The 23452-nt window shown below is 38.8% G+C and overlaps 1 protein-coding gene across 33 annotated transcripts in view; it reads right to left on the reverse strand.

The window, feature by feature from the left end:
- Positions 1-20158: 20158 nt before the first annotated feature.
- Positions 20159-23452, reverse strand: part of NFASC (neurofascin) — a 229028-nt gene continuing 225734 nt past the window's right edge. For 32 of the 33 annotated variants that reach the window (XR_013544331.1, XM_078391894.1, XM_072997310.2 and 29 more), the window contains one exon: positions 20159-22035. Coding sequence is in view for 31 of the 33 variants with exons in the window: in XM_078391894.1 (XP_078248020.1) it covers positions 21804-22035 (232 nt within the window). In the remaining 2 variants the exon portion in view is untranslated. The remainder of the gene's footprint in view (positions 22036-23452) is intronic. The other variant, XR_013544332.1, reaches the window with a different exon arrangement.

Here is a 23452-nt window from a genome sequence, read left to right on the forward strand (position 1 = left end):
TACACCCTCTCACATTTCATAAATATTTTAGTATATCTTTCATCTAACAACAATGAAGAAATTACAGTTGGCTACAATATAAAGTAGTGAGTATACAGCTTGTATAGCAGTGTAAATGTGCTGTTCCTTCAAAATAACGCAACACACAGGCATTCATGTCTAAACTGCTGGCAACAAAAGTGAATACAATGACAGGTCCAAGTGTCCACTGAGCCATGACTTTGGGCCACTCGCAGACAACCCCAACTTACTCCGCAGGGTTGTTACAAGGGTAAAGTGAAGAGGAAGGAACCCGTGTAGGCCTGTTTGAACCCTCTGGAGGAAACTCAAATAATGAATACATAAGAAGCAATAATTGACATCTTGGATCACAGAACATTTGGTATTAGAGAACTGTCCTTTCCATGGCACTGATGACAAGCAGTTTCAAAGAGGGTACTACTCAGCCTCCCTGTCAGAACTGCTAAGGTTTGTGCTGGGGAAATGGCAGGTACTGGGGAACCAGAACATGTAATCTATGTGATCCTTCTTCTTTTCAAAGTTTCTAGCTAAGGACACTTGCTGATTCCCCTTCTGCCACTGAGCTGCATCCTTTCCCTTTGTTCCAATGGCTTCTGTGTAGTCTTCCGCAAGCTAATAGTTCTCCTGTAGCACATGGTAGGGAGAACAATGAAACCCAATGCTGCTCCCAGATGGAGGCATATTCATCCTCCCTCTTCTCTCCTTGAGTGAAATCCTCAGGGTGAAGTAGGAAAAGATCAATGGCCCCATGTGTTGTTGTCAGATGGCTCCCACCAGATAGCTAATCGCACAGGCTGTACACTTCAGGTATCCATCTTTGACTTGTGAGAATGTAGCTGTAGTGGGGAATGAGAAGAAAGCTCTTGAGGTGGAGACTGCCTATCATTTGCTCCCATTCCATCTGGTTTACCCTTGTGAGCACCATTGCTGGGGCCATTAATAATGTAAAGAGATCAATGGACACTGGATGGCCAGCTTTGTAATGGGTTGCCATTTCAGAGGAGCAATTAATGTATCTGTATCGTATGACCTTTTTCACCCTATATTGACTGCAGAGGCTTCCTGACTATAGAACTCTTTCCCTGTAAGTTATTACAACAGGCAAGAAAGGACCAGTAACATCATAGCTTATGTAGGAAACCTTTGTGTTATCAAAGGAGACCTTTATTTTGGAACTAATCTCCTATTAGGTTTTCTGTATATTTATCTATTAGTCACTGGTTGGTGGATAAATAGTACCTCACAACTAGAGCAGGCCCATTGTGTCAGTGGAACTTATGGAGAAGTTGACTCACCAAATTGCCTCTGATTCAGTGGGCCTACTCTAATTTCAGCTTACTACTAGAAGCCATTGTGTTATCTGCTGACTTCTACAGACAAGAAATCCACTGTATTCTGTAAAAAAGAGTCTCTTAACTGTGTACTTTCTAACATAAATACCTTATCTTCTTCAAGATTTTCCTCTTGTCTTTCCTTTTTTTATAATTTTGTCCACTCTCCTTTTCAACAGTTCTGAGAGTTCTTCAGCCATTTCCTCCAATAATCTTGGAAGCAGTTTATTGGGTCCAGGAAATTTAAACTTGTTCAAAGTAATGAAGTATTCCTTTACTGTTGGTCTGTCAGTCTCAAGCTACCACTCTGCCCCCTTCAGTTATGCTTAGTTTTTGCCAGGAGGATTATAGACTCTCTTTGGTGTGCGTGTGTGCACGTGGGGAACTGAGCAAAAGCAGGAATTGAGCACTTCTGCTTTTTCTTTCTTGTTGGTTATCATTTTACCATCCAAACTGGGTAAGCTGAGACATCATTTATTTCCTCTTTCTTTTGCTACACATTTACCTGAGGAATGTTTTTTTTTTCATTGCTTTTAATGTTTTTGATAATTCAGTGGTTTAGATATCTAGCTGTGGAGTCAGAAGTTGGGAGTTCAATTTCCCAATGCACCTCCTGTGAGTAGAGCCAACCTATATGGCCTTGGGCAAACTGCACAGTCCTCAGGGACCCCCAGAAGAAGGGAATGGTAGACAACCTCTGAGGCTTCTTTACCTAGACAACCTGGAAAAGGGTCACCATAAATCAGACTTGGCTTTACAGCACATCATCATCACCTCTAACAGGAGCTCATTCTTAGATTTTGCTCCTCTAACATAATCCCTGCTATTCATTGTTATGTATCTGTACTTTTCTTTTGTGGCCTGGTTTTTCTTCCACTTCATATATGTGTGCTTTTGTTTGTTTGTTTGTTTGTTTGTTTGTTTGTTTCTGGTTTCTTTCTGAGCTTTTTTGTGACGGTACAGTGGTATTTTTTGCTATCTTCAACCTTTCTTTCTTGTTAGAATTGTTTGTAATTATACCCTTAGAATTTCCTTTTTTGGAAACTGCCACCCATCTTGGACTCCTTTTCTGGTTAGGATCTCCAGTACTTTTCATTGTTCTAAGTTTGTTAAAATCAATTTTCCTGAAATCTTGTGCATATATTTGGTTGGGCCAAAGCCAAAAGGACACTCAGCTGCAGATGCACCTGAAAGTGAAAGGAAAGTCTGATGCTGGAAAAAAAAACTGCATAGGAACTTGGAATGTAAGATCCATGAACCTTGGTAAGCTGGATGTGGTCAAACATGAGATGGTAAAAATCAACATTGACATCCTGGGTGTCAGTGAACTAAAATGGATGAGAATGGGTGAATTCAATTCAGATGATTATCATATCTACTGTTGTGGGCAAGAATCCCATAGAAGAAATGGAGTGGCCCTGATAGTCAACAGAAGAGTGGGAAAAGCTGTACTGGGATACAATCTCAAAAATGATAGAATGATTTCAATACGAATCCAAGGCAGACCATACAACATCACTGTAATCCAAGTTTGTGCACCAGCTACTGATGCTGAAGAGGCTGAAATTGACCAATTCTATGAAGACTTACAACACCTTCTAGAACTGACCTCAAAGAAAGATGTTCTTGTCATTATAGGGGACTGGAATGCTAAAGTAGGGAGTCAAGAGATAAAAGGAACAACAGGTAAGTTTGCTTTTGGAGTTCAAAACAAAGCAGGGCAAAGGCTAATAGAGTTCTGTCAAGAGAACAAGCTGGTCATCACAAACACTCTTTTCCAACAACACAAGAGGTGACTCTAAGCATGGACATCACCAAATGGGCGATACCGAAATAAAATTGATTATATTCTCTGCAGCCAAAGATGGAGAAGCTCTATACAGTCAGCAAAAACAAGACCTGGAGCTGATTGTGGCTCTAATCATCAGCTTCTAATAGCAAAATTCAAGCTTAAACTGAAGAGAGTAGGAAAAACCACTGGGCTAGTCAGGTATAATCTAAAGCAAATCCCTTATGAATACACAGTGGAAATGAACAGATTTAAGGAACTCGATTTGGTGTACAAAGTGCCTGAAGAACTATGGCTGGAGGCTCGTAACATTGTACAGGAGGCAGTAACAAAAACCATCCCAAAGAAAAGGAAATGCAAGAAAACAAAGTGGCTGTCCAATGAGGCCTTACAAATAGCAGAGAAGAGAAGGGAACAAAATGCAAGTGAGATAGGGAAAGTTACAGAAAATTGAATGCAGACTTCCAAAGAATAGCAAGGAGAGAAAAGAGGGACTTCTTAAATGAACAGTGCAAAAAATAGAGGAAAATAATAGAAAGGGAAAAACCAGAGATCTGTTCAAGAAAACTGGAGATATTAAAGGAACATTTTGTGCCAAGATGGACATGATAAAGGACAAAAATGGGAGGGACCTAACAGAAGCAGAAGACATCAGGAAGAGGTGGCAAGAATACACAGAGTAATTATACCAGAAAGATCTGGATGTCCCAGACAACCCAGATAGTGTGGTTGCTGACCTGGAGCCAGACATCCTGGAGAGTGAAGTCAAATGGGCCTTAGAAAGCTTGTCTAACAACAAGGCCAGTGGAGGTGATGGCATTCCAGTTGAACTATTTAAAATCTCAAAAGATGACACTGTTAATGTGCTATACTCAATATGCCAGCAAGTTTGGAAAACTCAGCTGTAGCCAGAGGATTTGAAAATATCAGTCTACATCCCAATCCCAAAGAAGGGCAGTGCCAAAGAATGCTCCAACTACCGTACAATTTCACTCATTTCACACGCTAGCAAGGTTATGCTGAAAATCCTCCAAGGTAGGCTTCAGCAGTATCTGGACCAAGAAATCCCAAAAGTACAAGCTGGATTTTAAAAGGGGAGAGGAACTGGAGACCAAATTGCTATCATGCACTGGATTATGGAGAAAGCCAGAGAGTTCCAGAAAAACATCTACTTTTGTTTCATTGACTATGCAAAAGCCTTTGACTGTGTGGGCCACAGCAAACTATAGCAAGTCCTTAAAGAAATGGGAGTGCCTGGCCACCTTATCTACCCCCTGAGAAATCTATATGTGGGACAGGAAGGAACAGTTAGAACTGGATATGGAACAACTGATTGGTTCAAAATTGGGAAAGGAGTACGACAAGGCTGTATATTGTCCCCCAGCTTATTTAACTTATATGCAGAATACATCATGTGAAAGGCTGGACTGGAGGAATCGCAAGCTGGAATTAAGATTGCTGGAAGAAATATCAACAGCCTCCGATATGCAGATGATACCACTCTGATGGCAGAAAGTGAGGAGGAATTAAAGAACCTCATAATAAAGGTGAAAGAGGAGAGTGCAAAAATGTTCTGAAGCTCAACATCAAAAAAACTAAGATCATGGCCACTGGTCCCATCACCTCCTGGGAAATAGAAGGGGAAGATATGGAGGCAGTGACAGATTTTACTTTTTTGGGCTCCATGAACACTGCAGATGGTGACAGCAGCCCCGAAATTAAAAGACGCCTGCTTCTTGGGAGGAAAGCAATGACAAACCTCGACAGCATCTTAAAAAGCAGAGACATCACCTTGCCAACAAAAGTTGCATAGTCAAAGCTATGGTTTTCCTGTGGTGATGTATGGAAGTGAGAGCTGGACCATAAAGAAAGCTGACCGCCGAAGAATTGATGCTTTTGAATTGTGGTGGTGGAGGAGACTCTTGAGAGTCCCCTGGACTTCAAAGAGAACAAACCTATCCATTTTCAAAGAGATCAACCCTGAGTGCTCACTGGAAGGACAGATCCTGAATCTAAGGCTCCAATACTTTGGCCATCTCATGAGAAGAGAAGACTCCCTGGAAAAGACGCTGATGTTGGGAAAGTGTGAAGGCAGGAGGAGAAGGGGTCAACAGATGATGAGATGGTTGGACAGTGTCATCAAAGCTACCAATGTGAATTTGACCAAACTCCGGGAGCCGGTGGAAGACAGGAGGGCCTGGCGTGCTCTGGTCCATGGGGGTCACAAAGTGTCGGACACGACTTAACAACTAAAGAACAACAACATATATGTAGCTGCATTCAGTTCTTCCTTCCTTTGAAATCAAGAACTCATGTAGGACATTGCGACTTTCCCCCAGAGTTCCCCTCACTGCCACTTCATCCACAAAGTCATCTTTACTCTTTAGAACCAAGTCAAGGATAAGTAATCCTCTAGATTGTGCCTCTTTGAAATACTTGCAATTTCTTTTTAAAAGGTTTCATCTGCTTCTTCTCCCTGATTAGGCAGTCAACAGTAGACCAACTACCACATTCCTTTTATTTTTGCCCCCTTTATTTTAAACCGGATGCTCTCAATAAGACAACCAAGCCCATCCTCCTGCATTTCTATGTGGGAATATGTGTTTTTAACATACAGTGCACCTTCACCTCCCTTTCCATTCTCTCTGTTCTCTTTTGCACACTTTATATTCTTCAATTGCTGTATTGTACTCATGGGAGTCATCCCATGAAACTTCAGTTATCCCTGTGAAGTTTATTTATCCTTCTGAACCAAGATTTCCAGTTCTTCCTGTACATTTCTCATACTCCTGGAATTAATAGACAATGGAGATAAGGGGATGACAGAAGACGAGATGGTTGGATAGTGTCACCGAAGCTATGAACATGAATTTGACCAAACTCCGGGAGGCAACGGAAGACAGAGGGGCCTGGCATGCTCTGGTCCATGGGGCCACGAAGAGTCGGACACGACTTAACAACAAGTGGAGATTGTGTGATCTGTGGCCTGTTTTCTTTCCTACATTTTTATGAGCAAGTAAAAATTTTGCTAGGATTATATTTGGGGACAAGGAATAGAACAGAAAGGAATAGTCAGCCATCTTTTTATGTGCCATGGCTGCAATCCAAGGATAATTTTTAGATTCCTACTTGCACAGAACAGGAACTAACTAATTATGGGTAATTCAGAAATGCCTTGGGTTCAGCAATTGAATAAAAAAAGTATTGTATTAACTGGCTTAAAAGAAAGGGGCAAAGAAGAAGCTGCTAATAAGTTATGCAAGGAATGCAGATTACTTCAAGAAAATAAATAGTGAGATGTTATTCACTAGGAAGGGAATTGATTGATTGTTGTGGGAATAATTGTATTTCAGTAAATGCTGTTTGGTGGCACCAATTTAATTTTGCTTCCAACTGATTACAAACTAACTGTACTTCAGCAATGCTCATGGGCACCAGTGAGTTCAGTGTGTAAGTTACTAGTATCTCATGTACTTGTAAGTGACTCTATTCTGCCTTCCAAAATGACTGATGATAACTCCTCATTTCTGCCAAATGAACTGTGATCACTGCACCCTGTAATTACTGTCCCTATAATCACTGCATCAATGTTCACTAGGAACATTTGCCAATAAGCAGTCATCATCATTAATGATGAACTGTGATCAAACCACTAGGTCATGCTAGACCAGTGTTTTTCAAAACCTGCAATTTCTTGGGAGCTTATCAGGGATTCTTGTGAGAAAATCAGTAAAGGAAGAAAGATAATCTGAAAGAGATCTGGCCCACCCCTTACCAGTCTTCCCTTTCAGTGGCAGCCACTCAGCATTCTTGGGTGCACTCCAATTGTGTTGGGAAGAGATGGCAATGGAGACAGGCAACTGGGACTTTGTGCAGGACAGGAGAAATGATACCATCTACTAGACTGCAAAGTTTATGCCAAGGAACTTTTTCTGTGTTATTTTAATAGAGATGGTGCCTGTTCTATGATAGATAAGGATGTCACATGGTTTTCCTACAGCCTATTCTGTACAGTCCAACATGAACCTCACCAGCATGTGAAATTACAGATTGTGCAGTACATGATACTTATATGTTTTTCAGATTTGTCTTCCACCCTTCCTCCACTGAGCTCATGCTGGCATACATGCACGTGCATTACTCATTTTATCTTCCAATTATTCCCTGATTGACAATGACTTGCTCATGGCCAGCCAGGGAATTTCATGTGTAGCAATATGAACCTGGATCCAACATGGTCACTGTTACACTGTCCTTTGCTAGCTCAGTATTCTACAACTGTTGGCTAATCCTAATAAACAGGGACATGCTGCTACTGCAACTGCTGGGTGTATTTGGACATGCATGTGGACTGCAGATCAATAGAATTGCCTACATGTTTGGTTTCTCCATGGTGGGCTGTAACTATGAGTTTTATCATTATGAGATTCTGCACTTTCAAATTTTTCATTACCCCATGATGTATTCAGGTAAAGCCAGACAGCTCTGAGGCTCAACAGACTTGTGCTGTGGTCTATGTAAAGGTATGGGCCAGGTATCTTTAAAAATACCTCTAGAATCTATGGTGTGCAGAAGGCTCTCAGCAGATCTGTGTTGTGCAGAATTAAGCTCTAGTCATGTGTTCAGTTGAAAGGGGTGATTTGAACCTCTGAACAGACCTACCTCCTTTCATCCTCACTCTTGTGTGCAGAGAGCTAAATATGAATAGAAGAGCAACTTCTATGTATGGAGCACATTCCTGTGATTAGGAACCACTACCTTCTTCTTCATCATCTTGCTCTTCTTTTGAACAGCATGTAGGAGGCTCTAATATTGTCGACCTATTAGTCAGATTTGAAGCAATTACAACTTCATTAGCTAAATACAGTTTTCTGTTTCCCACTCTCACCACTTTGAGACTTCACCCTTGGGGTCTTAGTTGCTAAGAGGTTTCAGAGGGAAACACTAAAGGAAAAGGAATAAAACATGATGCTAACAAAGATAAGAGAGAGTAGGCACTCTTGGCTGCTCATAAGCCATGCCTGCAGTGTAGGAGTTTGGCCTAAGTTGTTACATTTCTGAAATATAATATGGACCTTTGTTTGGTGTTCCTGTTGCAAGATGGGTCCATAAGTCAATTTCACAGTATTCCTGCAAATGCTGACTTGTTTGACGACAATATTATTGAAGTTATTTCAGGAGAAACATCAACATTTCTCATCCTGATAATTTTATGTTTGTTCAGGTCACTCCATGTTGCAGGAGAAGCCAAGCAGGAGTGGCTGGACAGCTCATTCTAGCACAGCGTTTGATATTGATAAGGTGCAATGGTGAGCAAGTCTGGCTTAGCATTTGGTATAAATGGGGCCAACAAGTCTTAACCAATGTCTCAAAGATGAAGGAAAGCATTATGAAACATGGGGACTCCTTTCCTAACAAGTCAGTCAAAGCTGTTAATGTACTAAGAAAGAAACTCCTTCCCCAACAAAACACCGGTGCAGTATTCTTGCAAGGGATGGCTTGGTTGCATTTTTGCATATTATTTCTTGGCCTTTATTATTTTAAAAATATGAGTTTTTAAAATAAATCTTCCCTACAAATAAAAAAAAACTGGAGTTCCTGATGTCTCTTCTGTGAAGCATAAAGATAATATTTTTCTGTATTGGATTCACAGTTCTACAGATGTTCCGCCACCTGTTGTCAGCTTTCAAGTATCATAGAGTGTGACCCTAAGCAACAAAGCCTATGCACACACACCCAGGTGTGCATACAGTGTAAATGGATAGTGTGTTTTTTAGCAGTTCTTATAAATTACCAACGCATGTCACCACAGAGATTGAAATTTGCCTTCAAAAAGCCCTTTTGGTATACCAGGGAGGATGAGATGGATACCATATATTAATTTTGGGCCTTAGGATGCCACTTTCACCCCAGTTCCTTAGACTCCACCCTAATTAGCGATCCAGGAGTGGGCATCGATGTGCATTTTCTCTTCAAAAACAGGGACCCAGCAGAATTTATTGGATCTAATCGATATAAATTGTCTGGATATATCCCTAAACCAGACAGCCGAAGAAAGTGACTTCCCGAGTTCAGGCTGGATATAAGATTTGGACCTGGGCTTTCCAAGTTCCAGCTCAGGTTTTTAGCCACTATCCTACACTAGCTGTCACAAGCATTTATGTTAAAAGTACATTGCAAAAAGAAGAAATCTGCCTATTAATCTGGGATACTTTTTCAATCAGTCACACATTTTAAGCAGTGAGTCAAACTGATTAAACTGCAGCAACCATCACCAGAAACCATCACAGAAATGAGTAAACTTAGCATCTGCCTTTTGGTGTCATGGTTACTCACTTGGCATTATGGCTGGCTTAAAACAGTTTGCTACCTGAAGCAGAACAGCAGATGTCTACTCCCTAACAAATCAAAGTGCATAGTAACCAATGCTGGCTAAACCATGCTGGCAGAAATCACATATGTATCTCTCCTTGGGGGGAAGACACATTAAATAAAATAACTTACGCTATGAAACAGCCTTTTCATGACTCCCACTCTGTGCAGATTGGTAGGGCCACCCCATTCACAATGAATCCATGTAGCATCAATCACCAACTAAACTAACACACGGAAATGTCACCACCGTATTCCTATTCAGATATAGGAAACTTATGAAATGTATTAATCTTATTTCTCTGTATCATGAATGAGCAAGTGCTGGACATTGACATCTGTAACACTATTTTGGTATAAGAATTGGTGGTGGGTCTAATTCTTCTTTGTTGTCTAAAATAATGACCCAATGCTCATTTGCCAGGCAGAGCTCAGCTCTTGCTGACAATGGAGCCTTTATCTGAATGGATCCATGGGATGAGAAACTTAAAGGAGCAGGCAATGGTACACAGAAGCAATCAATAAGTGGTCTATCTGCTTTTACTTATATTGGCCAATTCCCAAAACAGAGACCAGCTGGGATATAACTGGATTGCCTTTGAGAGTGAAATGATATTTAACTATTATGGGAACATGACACCTCTTGAGTGGATTGCCATCATTAGCGGGGACTGAATGGCTGGGTAGGTGGGTTGCAGAGGAGGGAGATGATTGCCTTTGGGTTCAGTCATGGAGAGAGGCTCTTCGACTCTGAGAATACTGACCTTGCGTATACAATTAACAACTCTGCTTTTCTGACAGCTCTTTTGGTATTTTAAAATATCGATTTTAGAAAACTCAAAGTCTGTCCTTTTGGGTGGGGTGGGGAGTGATCTTTTCTCTATTGTGGAACAATTGTTTTTCTTTCTTTCTTTGGCAAGCAAAAAGGAGGAAGCTGTATATGCAAGCAAATGAATACAGAAGGCTCTAAGAAAGCAGCACTGCTGGAATAAACAACAACACCCCAAACCATTCACCACAAAGCAGCACAGTCTTCTAATCTCGAGGGCGCTGCATCTGTTAATACAATTTTGCAGAAGGCAAGATTTAAATCAAAGTGGTTCTGATCCCTGAACATTTTATTGTTGGCTGGGCTTGCTCCTTCCTCACAGGTCATATATGTGCATCACTCATTATTTCCCCTTGCAGTTGTTTGTCAGGCAGTGTATGTCAATTTGAAATGTCAGATGGGCAGAGAAGACACTGAAACTATAAATGTTTGTAGGCAAGTACTGGAAATTGCTCTAACATGCTGTAATCCTATATGTACTTACTTGAGAGTAAGTCTCAGTGAACTCAGCAGGGATTACTTTTGAATACGATTACACTGACATTGTTTACAATAACAGAGGTCTTAACAATTGAGCACAAGTATTGCTTTTGATTTTCTGTGTTTTTCCTTTCCAAATTACCGTTTACTCCACATTATCCAGTGATCCTATGATTCTCTTGATTTGAGTACATGCTGGGTGACTCATGGGCTGAGGTGGGGGTGCCTCATTCCAGAATTTGGGCCCTTCACCCCAGTCATGATTCATCAATGGATATATGCTGCAGAAAACATCAAGCAACTAAGTTTCACCTTAAACATTCATTCACAAGAAACATATGTTTTATCTGCAAAATGTAACTTTTCTATTATGTACAAAATTGAGCAATTTCAATTTATAATATAATTATTTACTTCAAATGGATGTTGCAAGAATGTCTGATCTATGAAGCTCTCAGATCAAGAATCTAGATAATGCTATTTATATCCTATTTAATGACATGCAGATTTCAGTGAAGATACTATTATCTTTTATTAAACCCTGATGTTCACACAGTCATCCTTAGCAAATCAGATGATCAGAATGATATGTTTCATCAATGATTTTGTGCAGCCCCCCAAAGGAGGGACTGGTAAACCACCTATAAATACTTTTAAACCAATAGGGCCCCCATAAGTTGCAATTGACTTGATGGCACATAATTACTATTGCAGTGAAACTGCTGAATGACTACTGAACACCATTTTGTGAAATGTAGCCATTTTGAAAAATTATCCAGGTGGCAATCCAAACTAGTTATTTCATTCCTACATTCATTTCACTGTGGTAATATTTCATTGCCCTTAAAACTATTTCTGGCAAATATTTCTTTACACTTTGCTACTCATTTTTTTAAAAAATATTCTAAAACAATCATCAGCAATTTTCATCTATGAAAACTGCAGCTCATTCCTCAACAACCCTGTGCCAATGACAGAGCAAGGGAATTAACCTCTTTGTTCCAAGTTCCAGCTGCCATCCTAGCTATGGGTCATTTCCCCTCTTTTGTGTAGGAGACAAATGAATGTCATACTTGGCATTTTTTCTGAACAATATTTTTATTATGTCTAGTGTTCACTATCGGAAAAAAAAATCAGTTTTTTAAAACAGTGATTCAAAAACATTTCTGAATATTTTGGCCTTTTTTCAAATCACTCATGCAGTCCATAAATTAAAACATGTTCCCATAGTCTATCAGTCTATTCACTGTGAACCATGCTTTATAGCCTCAGATAGACATTTGTTGGGTGGAAAGCAGATTAACACAATAATTCCTGTCTTTTTTTTTCCTTTTAAAGAAGGCAAATAAATACACAGAATGTATGAAAACAATGGGAGAAATGGGGTGCAGACAGGATTATGTTTCAATTAAAAACAAACAAAAAACTCATTATCATCTCAGTAATGTGCCTTTGGAACCTCCATAGTAGAAAGCAAAGTTTCTCAGCCTCTGCGGATTCAACATGAGGGCTCAAATACTCACTTGACATCACAGTGAAACTATGATACTCAACAAGGAAAAGTTATAGAGATTGACACTCCTGGGTTGAAGGGAGAGCCAAATGGCATTCTGAATTCCTTAAGATCAGAAAAGCCTCCTGGCTCTTATTATTAAGATGAGCTGCAATGTATTTTTAAAAATAGATTTTGCTTCTTTTATTATTATTATTGCTTAGTGGAAGGCTTTTGACACTAGCATAGAATTAAGCTTGGTGTAATTCATGCTTGCTTTATAGGCCAAACCCACTATTTTGCTTGGACCCACCTTTCACATTCTCTGTTTTCTCAGAAATAAAAGTAAAGTTTTTCCTGCAGGTGTTAGTGGGGATGCGGGATGGGGAAAGAAGGCCACAGTAGATAAGATAAGAAATTTATTTGTCATTGCACTCACAAGTGGGTGCAACGAAATGAGGTGCTCTTCCCCAAGGAATCAGGTAAAACACATAAACAAGAGTTTGGACCCCAACAAAAGTCAATAACTGGCACTCCCAATTTCTGACAAGTAGTGGAACACTTATTTAGAAACAAGAAATCCAGGTAATTACAGGCTGACCTATTGCTGGGGTCAGTGCTCTGCTGTGCTAGTTGTCCTGTGGTTCACTTCTACAGGGTGAAAGGAAAGACAGGTAGTTCTAGAACATTAAATTTTTCTGCTTGTTACATTGTAACATGAACTGCATTTATGGGATTGAGTCATCTCTATTTCCCAGCTGTCTTAAAAGAAAATCAGCCGATATTTATAGTGTTACTGGCATATAAAGGTTGCCTCTTCCCTTCTGGACTATTGTACTAGTACAGTACACTGTTACACAATGTACTATTCCACAGAAGAGATAGGTATTTATTGCCCTTCCACAGCCACACACAGAAAAGAATGACAGAACTTTCATTCTTGTTAATTTGAGTAATAAAGATTGTGCTGTCTTTGAATTTGCTGGCTTAACTTAAAAACAGTGAAATTAGATAATATCTAAAACTTCCTGTGATTCCCCTATAAGAAGGGAAAATTCTGTACCTGAGACATGGGATCAACGCTTCTTTTAAAATAGAATTAAACAGACTACCTACTTCAGCATAAGGCAGCAGTAGGGCAACTCAAATGTGTTTCTTTTATGAGTTAGTCACATGGACAGTAACACTCAAATTAGGGAATTCAGAATGACAGCCCATCTGATTGACACATCTGGGACATGCAGGGGATGTGCATGGAGGAACAAGTTCCATATTGGTAGTGTACTATATTAGGAGGCAGCACATGGAGAGCTCTTTTGCCATTCTTGTCATGTACTATGTAGTATTCCATCAGGAACCATTGTAGTATGAAGATTAGACCTCTGTAAGCCAATGACACTTACCTGGGCATTGTATGGGGGCTCTTTAAATGTGTTGCCTATGATTCTTAAGTCTAAGAATTCGCTTAAGCAGGAGCCAATTTGAACAAGGATAAAATTAAATGCCTAGATTACAGGTAAAGGAAATACCATAGAATGGTGCTTCTTTGCCAGCACTATTAATATTTTGCTAAGACCAGTCTGTTACCAATTGTAGTATTGGAGGAATAGGGGAGGGAATTGTTTGGAGGAAGAACAGTGTATAAGATAGCTCCCATATCCTCTCTTTCTCTTTAGGCAATATGATTAATCCAATCAAACTGGCATCACAGTTACTGAACTTCCTATAGCATTTCAATTTTGCCTCCAATGAAACAGTCCATTCAATCATTGTGAATTATTTTCTCCAATTCAAGAATGAATCATATCTAATGCTGATTAGCTTCCAACATTAAATGACATCAAGCATATTTGCAGAAGAGTGGCACTATGATTCTTTCTAAAGCTTTCCTCATGTATTATGTAGGCTAGGATCTATAGTATGCTTAGCGTCATATTTTAATATTGGCTTTAGCAATCACACTTTATTTTTGTACTATATTTTTGTTGCTGGATGCTACCTTAAGTGTTGCACATGAAGAACACAAATATTTTCTATGAAATAAATCTACTTCCATCTGCCAGCGACATAAACTGTCAATTCACACCACACTTTGCCTGCTTGTTGTCAGTAGCCAACAGCTACCAGAACCTTTTCTAATAACCTTCCCCCGCCTTTTGCATAAAGCTGTACAAGTGCTACTCACTCATGTGCTTTAAGGCTCCATTTTTTAAAAAAAGTCTTCTTTATGTGTACAGAAATATCACATTTTCTCTGTACTGAAATAGTGTTGCATCACTGGAAAAGGTCATGCCATTTGCCATAGCTACTCGCCAGCACTGGGTATAGTGTGTCAGTGTGACTACTGTGTAGTGGGCTTGGGACATCATTATTGAGGAGAACCAGAACTCCCATTCCTTTGCCCCCTGTATAATCACATAATTTAACAGTCAGTGGCTTACAAGCAAAAGTACCTCCTCCCTGTTTAGTGATGCTCCAGAATTTTGTGACTCTGTTTTTCTCTTTGCTCTTGTTTTAAGAGTACATGGCCTTACAAGTTAAGAAAAACAACAACAGTGAGCACTTTGGAAGAAAGGTATTCTGCCCATCCATTACTTGTCGATATGTACTGTTTGTTCTAGATTCCATTACTTGATGACATGTACTGTTTGTTCTAGATAGGTGCTAAGTTGAGTATACTTCTAGGCTTTTTAATAATTTAGATAAACCTTATTTATTGCGTAGCTAGACTAAATCTGCAGGCCTAGACACACATTCCCTTATATGACTTCAGTGGAACTTATCTCTTGAGTGTACATAGATAGAATTCAGTTGGAAGCCCGTTTAAAGACATATTTGCAAATTCTCATGGGTGGATTAAGTAACTTTTTCTGTACTTGAAACCATACCAATGAACTCTATCCTCCATTCTATTCCATATTTAAATTTACCCCCTCCTTTCCCCCCCTTATCTTTTCTGCTGCTACCACAGCTTGGAAGTCATCATGGCTATTGTGAGTAGAGATGTAGCATCTCTAAACAGTGAAGTTAGATTGCATCCCAGTCAATCTCCAAGGTTCTTCCGTCAATGTTCTTCTTTTACCTGCACTTCTTCCTTATTTATTTCACCTTTAATTATCAGCTATTGCAATCTGTGTTTTTTGTTTTTCGTAACCAAAGTATTATTTAGGTATTTTATCTGTTTTATGGTTTCTTGGTCTTTCTTTGTTTGTCTTTCTACTTCTTCATTGGTTATCCTCTTGATCCAAGGAATTATTGGCACCCTGTGATAAGTACAAATTTTACAGTTGCCTATGTCCACAATTCCATGCCATACAGTACAAATAGAAAACACAGCATTATACAACACACATTCTTCAAGCCACTTTTGTTGCATATCGCATTCTTCTGCATCTTATGGAAGCTGCTCTGGGCAACATCTGTCAATCCTGTATTTTATTGCATAGTTAGGTTCCTGTTGTTCATTCAACAAAATTCTAAGTACTTGAATCTGACAAGAATTGCCATACTTTCATTTAGGAGCTTTAATAGCACTTATTGTGCTGCTTGCTTTTTACTGATTATGAATGTGGTTTCCTTAGCATTCATTTTTAGATCATGTTCACTACTTGCAACTACTTACATTACAGATTTTATAGACTAATTCCCTTTATAAGCCTTCTAAACTGTCAGCTGGTAACACTGTAGCATCTGCATACTGGATATCATTGATAACCTCTCTATTGTCAATGATACTGTTATTTGAATCAACAAGTGCTTGCTCTAAAGGTATTCTCAAAGTACAGATTAAGAAGCAATGCTGAGAGTATACATCTGTCATAATGCTCTACCATGTTATCTTCAGCTTTCAATACAACTTCCTATTGCCAATCTGCGATACCAATTGTGCAAATATCTCTTGAATCAAGATTTTGATTTATCATCAACTCCATCAGCTTGCCATGTTCAATTTGTCAGGGGCTTTATTCTGGTCAAAAAGGAAAAAGAAAAAGAAAAAAGAAAAAAAAAGGAAAAGGAGAAGGAGAAGGAAACATATACCCAAATTCATATAACATCTCCTCCAAAGCATATGTACGAAGGCTACTACTTCCATAGTTCCATACTTCCATAGACCATTCTTAATCTAAGCAGTTTGTTTCCTACCCTTTCTTTGCACTTAAAAATTCCATATATTTTCTCTAAGAAATCCTTAAGCAAATGTCTCAATAGACTTATCATTCTGTATATAGTACAAGCCTTGTATTTTCCTTTTGAAGTAATGTAATAAACTTGATCTCACCTACATTTCAAGAATAATACCAGTTCCACAGACCTGATTGAAAAGATTCACTAAATCATCTTAAAGTGTCATCCTCCAACAAATCCTATAGTTTTTTCTTTTTTGTTAGTAATTTTGCATTTCACATACAGATATCTGTATTTCTAGTCCAATATAAACATCTTGTAAAATAAATTTTGTGGGCATATTTTCGCCAAACAGCTCTTTAATGTATTCATTCAATATTATTACTTTATCCTTGATATCAAGTATCAGAGAATTATTACTATCCATTAACAGTGTGCATTGCTAGTTTTCATTTCTTTGCTTTTCATATGTTTGCCACCCCCTTGGTCTTTCCATGTATGTTAAAGAGTTACTGATCCTCTGGAGGTTATTTCTGGATTACCATTTTTTCTTTGGTTTCTTTAGTTTTGCTCCAGATGTTCCCATGTAATTATTTGTATTCAATATTGTCTTCATTTTTCTGTATTCATCTCTCTTCCATTAGCTTTTAAAATTTCTGTCATTCATTTCTTTTCTTTTCTTAAATGGATATTTCCGCTTTAGAGATTGCTGTTGGTGGCACCTCCATTTATTTAGAGCAAGTAACATTTGTATTTGAGTCAATTCAGTGTACAATCCAAACAATGCCTTCATGAAGCATCCTCCTTAGCAACACTACATACTGTCGGATCATGTAAATTCCTACACTTTTTCTGTTTATACTTTCTTGTGGTCTCCCCCCCCAATTTGAAATGGACAATAGCACTGACAGAATCATGATCTGAATTTACCTCTAGGATAAATTTCAATGGACTTTCAACACTGTTTTGGTGCCTCTCATTAACTAAGGTATAATTTACTTGCTGCCTTATAATATTATTAGTACCATATTGCAGGGATTTCCACATATACTGTCTCCTTTATAGTCATCTGAATGTAATGTTGATGACTACAGGTTCTTCTTTTTCATAAATTGATTATTTCATTCTGCATTTTAATTTCATGTTTTTTGCATAGTTTCCAATAAAATCTGAAATCTCCTTTGTCTATCACATAGAGGTTATCCTATCATATTTTCAAATTTGCATATTTAATTAATCAGGGTTGCACAGTAACTTATCCTTTGTCTGAGGATCCATGATCAATAGCAGGTACTTCCAGTCAAAATGTATGCACTGTGGTCCATTTATGCAATCTACTGTATTGTGTTCAATTAGTAAGTACTAAACACATGTCTAAGTTAGGTACAGATTACAGTCTAAAGTTTCATTAGTGATAACATTGACTTTGGTCTTATAGACAATATAACAAGAAGTGAACCACTTATTGACAATTAAATGCCTTTTTTAAAAAGGAAAACAGTGCATTTGACTGAGTATTAGAGAAGGAACCCATGCGGATCTTCTCTACGTTTTCACACTTGCCAAAGAAACAATTCACCAAAGTTCTTGGTTTTTATTTCTGTTAGGCTGTATAGTTTTAAGAATAAAATATGCATCTTTAGAACTCGGCTCTCCTTTCAAAAGCACAAATCTATTCCCATGATAACTCTACTGACTGTAACGGCAAATGGTTATATATTGTTAAATTAGGCATTTATTTTCTGCAGCAGCTGCAAATTAAATAAAATGGTTATAAGGCAGCTTTGCTAAATAGTGTTGCATATACCCCCATTGGAAATAGATGAAAAATTATCTTTATGAGTGCAGCACAATCTACTTTTCTTTGGTATGAATTCTGTTCTTAGTTGCAGATAGAGTTGCTCCATTCAAACAACATTAACTTCTTAAGTGAACAACTGTGTAGGTCCCATTGACTTGCATAAGCTGCAATGTCCCAGGATGCTCCCAGAAAAAAGAATAGTAAAGTATATCGCTTACCTAGAAAACCCTGGAAAAAGTTTACCTAGCAAACCCTGGAAAAAGTCACCATAGGTCAGAATTGATCTGATGGCACATTATTACTATTATTATTATATTGATTCAATACGACCACAATAATTGTGACTAATAACAGCATTTAGCCCTCTTATTTTTTTTTTAAATATGACTTTTCCATGCTTTTATTACATTTCTGCAATGCACCTCCAGACCCAGTGAAAATCAACTCCACCCACTTATCACCAAGCCACTTCAAACAGATGGTTTAAGGGAAGCTCTGGAGAAAACATACACACAACAAATACACATCTGCAACAAAGAATAGAATTGCAGGTACTGCTACATACATGAGAACCTGAAGTCTCTTGTTTCTAAACAAGTGGTTCCCAAACTTTGGTCCCCAGATGTTCTTGGACTGCAACTCCCAAAAATCCTGACCCGCATAGCTAATCATGAAGGTTTCTAGGAGTTTTAGTCCATGAACATCTGGGGATCCAATAGTGAGAACTACTATTCCAATCCAATCCAAATGAATGTTGCCAATGATGTCTCATTTTCTCTTGTGACTCATCCAGAAGTCAGTCAGCTAGGATGAATACTGCAAGTTTCTGGATTCTGATGACTTCTATTTTGGACTGCATTGCAGAGGTTATGTATAAAATTTAGGAGGCAGCATTTTCAAAGGTGATATGCAACTAAAAGATAAATGCATATAGGATGTCCTGGCTTTAACTGATCACTATTTAATTTTGGCACAACGTGTTTTAATATGTTGGAAGTGGTAGACCAGAGGTCCAAGATTCAGTCTTTGACATCTCTAAGTAAGACTTATACAGACTCCTGCCACAAATCCAGCATGATGCTGCCAGTCATTGAAGACAATCCCGTGTGATACAGGCCAATTATTTGACTCAATAGAACCACCTCCTAAATTTGTATGCCAAATGCTTGCCTTCTTTCCAATAGCAATTCTGTATCACATGAACTCAGTTGAGTTAGGGGCTTAAAATGGCTTCCTGATTAAAAAGCAACAACACCCAGACAAGCTAACCACAGTCGGTGTTTTGTGCTTGAAGCAATAAAGCATTCTGCACTCTGGGAGCCAGAGATGTAATCATCACTCCAAGAGATTATAGTCTGTGGTGAAACAAGGAGGTGTATTCATCTCAATGTTTGGAACAAAACTTTGCCCAACCCTTCCTTCCTTCATTCCTATTGTGTGGTCTATTCATTACAGAGGTTTTGATTAGCTGATGGTCATTTGCTCGTGCAATGCAAGATGGCTGTGTTAATAATTTCATTTAAGTCTCAAAATGTCACAACCCCTTACACAGTACACCAAAGCTCTGCTCTGCTCTGTTCTCTCTAGAAATAGCCTCAATGGCAAACTGCCTTTAAAGCAAACAAGTTTGAATGTTATAATTCTAGTTTTGCCTGATTCTGGAACAGATCTTTAGGAATTTCTTTTCGAACATTGTTTTATAACTAAGAGACTCTCTGGGAGTAAAACATGTCTACATTTTTAATACCTTTGGCTTCAAAAGTGTAGGGAGTGAAGAGAATATATACTGAATTGCGCTAAATACTGTATATTACAAAACTCTACCTTCTAAAATGATCCATGCGTTCTCATCCGGCCAAGCTGCAGAAGCCTTCTTATTTGTACTGCATGGACAAATTACAGACCAGCACACCGGGGCTTAATCTATGGGTAAATATTCATAGTTTATTAAGCTTCAGGGAAAGCATGAAGCTGTTTAAGGCATATATGGAAGAACAGTGTCACAACAGAATCTGTATCTGAGGAAAACAGGGTTACTGCGTGTTAGCAAGTTAGCTTGATTTGAGTGCTTTTGATGTGTAACTACCAGATAGTGTGAGCATCATGCTGCTGATTATTTAATAGTGGAAAAGGCCTCCTTTAGGTTAATTGACCAAAAGGAAGTGCACCATATAAGGTCCTTGCCTGTGCTGGAGAATGACTTTACCTTGAAAGCCAGAAAATGCAACCCTGACCGATATGTAAATGATAGGAAGGATGGAAAGATGAATCAGTTTGGGTTGATTCTGACTGCATTGTAGTTTTGCATCAAACATATAGGGACAGGAAATCCCTGAACTTTTCACAGATGTGACTGGCAGGAGCAATGCCAGGTTATCATTAACAGGTACCATCCTGGTTCGATGAGCAGCAGGAACGTGCAGAGTGGTGGCACTTTCTCAGTCACCCTTTCTCTTTTTTCCCTTCCTGCTGTACACATGTTTCTGGGATGGTAGCTAACACCATGTGCATGCCTTAGGAGGGACAGCCTCTTTTAGCAAGAATGAAGAATCATCCCATAGTAATTCTTCAGGAAGAAGAACAAGCCAATTTTGTTTCCTTTCCTGGATTGACAAAAAGATGCAACAATTTCCATTAAACCCTTTCTTTGAATATAAAGACAATAAATAGCACTGGTAGAGTGAAACCTCACATTATTATTTGTGGCAGACCCAATAGTTAATGGATAGCACTGACTGAGATTTGAGACAATTTTGATCAATGCAACACCACCACCCTGGCATATATAGCTTCTATAGTGAAGATTAATGCAGTACCATCTGGTAGGAAGGAGCATCATATATCTTGCTTAGGGACAAGTAGGACAGGACATTTTGGAGAGCTCTCATTCATGGGGTCGCCATAAGTCAGAAGTGACTTGAGGGCACATAGAAACAAGAAATAAGCCAGGGGCTGGCTGGCAATGGTCTCAACAAAAATTAAAAATAAAATAAAAATCACAAAGGTTCCTGTTTATAAAACAGTTTGCCATTCGTACCAATAGCCAATTCTGCAATGTGATTTCATGCTGCTTTTAGCATGGAGGTTTCATTATATTTTTATCTCCACACATACCTCTTCACTCCTCATATTCCCCATGTTTGAGCATTTCTTTTTTTAAGAACAACTGTGAGTCCTTTAAAAAACAACCAAAATTTTCAGCTGTGTACATTATTAATGAAAGGAGTTGCATTATCTCACAAATTAGACATGGGGGGGGATACAGGGGTGTTTATTTCAGTCAGGTTCTGAAGCCTGGGGCGCAGGATCTGTGCATCCTGCTCTTCTACTGATCTCTTGTGAGTTAGCTCAGATTTCAGCTGCACTACAATCCCTTCAGCAGCCCGTGCAATCTATGCCATTTGCTTTGTTTGTTAAAGAGATGATGGCACTGCTGACCACTTGGGCAGGGTTGCGTTTGGTCCTTTTTATCTTACTCTGGTTGCATTCTGTTGTTGATGGTGACTTTGCTGACCCACATTGATTATGTTTCTTCTTCTTGCTGTTTTTTCAGTGTATTTTTGTTATGCCAGGGAGTAGATCGCATTAACTGGTGATGTGGCTTCTGAGCTCTCATTGCCTTCTGTCTCCTCTTTGTCCTTCTTGACTGTGTACTGGCCAATAAAGGAGCCATCCTCATTGAATTGCCCTTCACCTCCTTCGCCATAGTCCACCAAGCTGTCATCACTTTCTTGTTGCTTTATTGTGCCATCTAATGAGGTCTGACTGCCCTGCAGTGGCTTGTTGTCTTCATCACTAGCATCAAAAGGAAAATAAGTGTCATTAGAACTGGAAAGGTGTAGACCTAAAGGGCCAGCACAACCTTACATGTGTGAAAGAGGCAATTCAGGTGACTATATTCCAAAGATGCAGACACAGTGCAGAAGGATCTGAAGAACATGATTCCAAGTCATTTACTGCAAATTACCTGATGAGCTCTTTGTGGATGCAATAACTGCCTGGAAATATTTACATGTAAAGGGTAACCATTTCTCATAAAGGTAACAAAATTAGGAGGTCTGAAATTCTTCAAAGCAGGACAATGATCTGGAATCACAGAAGTTTTAGTCCAAAAACTTAGGGAATATCACAAGCTCCCTATGTCTGTCAAGATGCAGGAAATAAAACAGGACGTGTTTATTTCTATTATGTCCTTCTTGCCAGCTTTTTGTAGACTACAATAGAGTAGTCTATTGACTAGATGGGCATGATATAAATAAATAAATAAATAAATAAATAAATAAATAAATAAATAAATAAATAAATAAATAAATAAATAAATAAATAAATAAATAAATAAATAAATAAATGTGGCTATCCACAGAAGTCTTGGGAATTTTTTAAAAAATATTTTTGCATATGTCAGGTGATACTTCAGTCTTACTCTATCTTAAATTACTAATGTTAAGAGCCTGTGTAGTGTGGCAGAAAAAGGGTTGGATTAGGACTTGGAAGATCTGGCTTCAAATCCCTTCTTGGCTATGGAAGCTCAGTGAGGGTTGGCAATGTTAAAACTACCTCTTTAAAAATTTCACATTCTTTGGAAACTCTACTATGGCCAGCATATGTTGAAAATGCATTGATGGTGTGTAACACAAAAATTCTAATGTGATAAATAAATATCTCATTTCTAAGAGCCTAGCGCCTCAACATTTATTGCTGATATCCAGGGCCAGAAAAGTTTACAGGTCAATAAAGGGTGTGCTTCTGTGGGAATAGCATCTTCATTATTAGCCAGCCCCTGCATCTGTCTTCAGGCAGCAACATCTGTCCTCTCTTTCTGCAGCAGTGGTTCCCAACCCTGGATAACACAGATGTTCTTGGACCGCAACTCTCAGAAATCTCAGCCAATACAGCTGGTGGTGAAGGCTTCTGGGAACTGCTATCCATGAACATTTGGGTTATCCAAGTTGGGAATCTTTGGTCTAAAGGGAAGAGTCTGGAACCCAGGCTGTGTTATGAACTACAAGGTGTTGGAAAGAAAAGGCTATGCATGTCACCACATGCCCCAAAATAACTGAACCACTGTGTGAATTTGAAAAGTAAACATGACACAAAACATGATGATGATGATGATGATGATGATGATGATGATGATCATCATCATCATCATCATCATCATCATCATCATCATCATCATCATCATCTATTTCCTTTACTGTTACTACAGGGC

The sequence above is a fragment of the Pogona vitticeps genome, chromosome 4, assembly GCF_051106095.1.
Source record: "Pogona vitticeps strain Pit_001003342236 chromosome 4, PviZW2.1, whole genome shotgun sequence".
Lineage (NCBI taxonomy): Eukaryota > Metazoa > Chordata > Lepidosauria > Squamata > Agamidae > Pogona > Pogona vitticeps.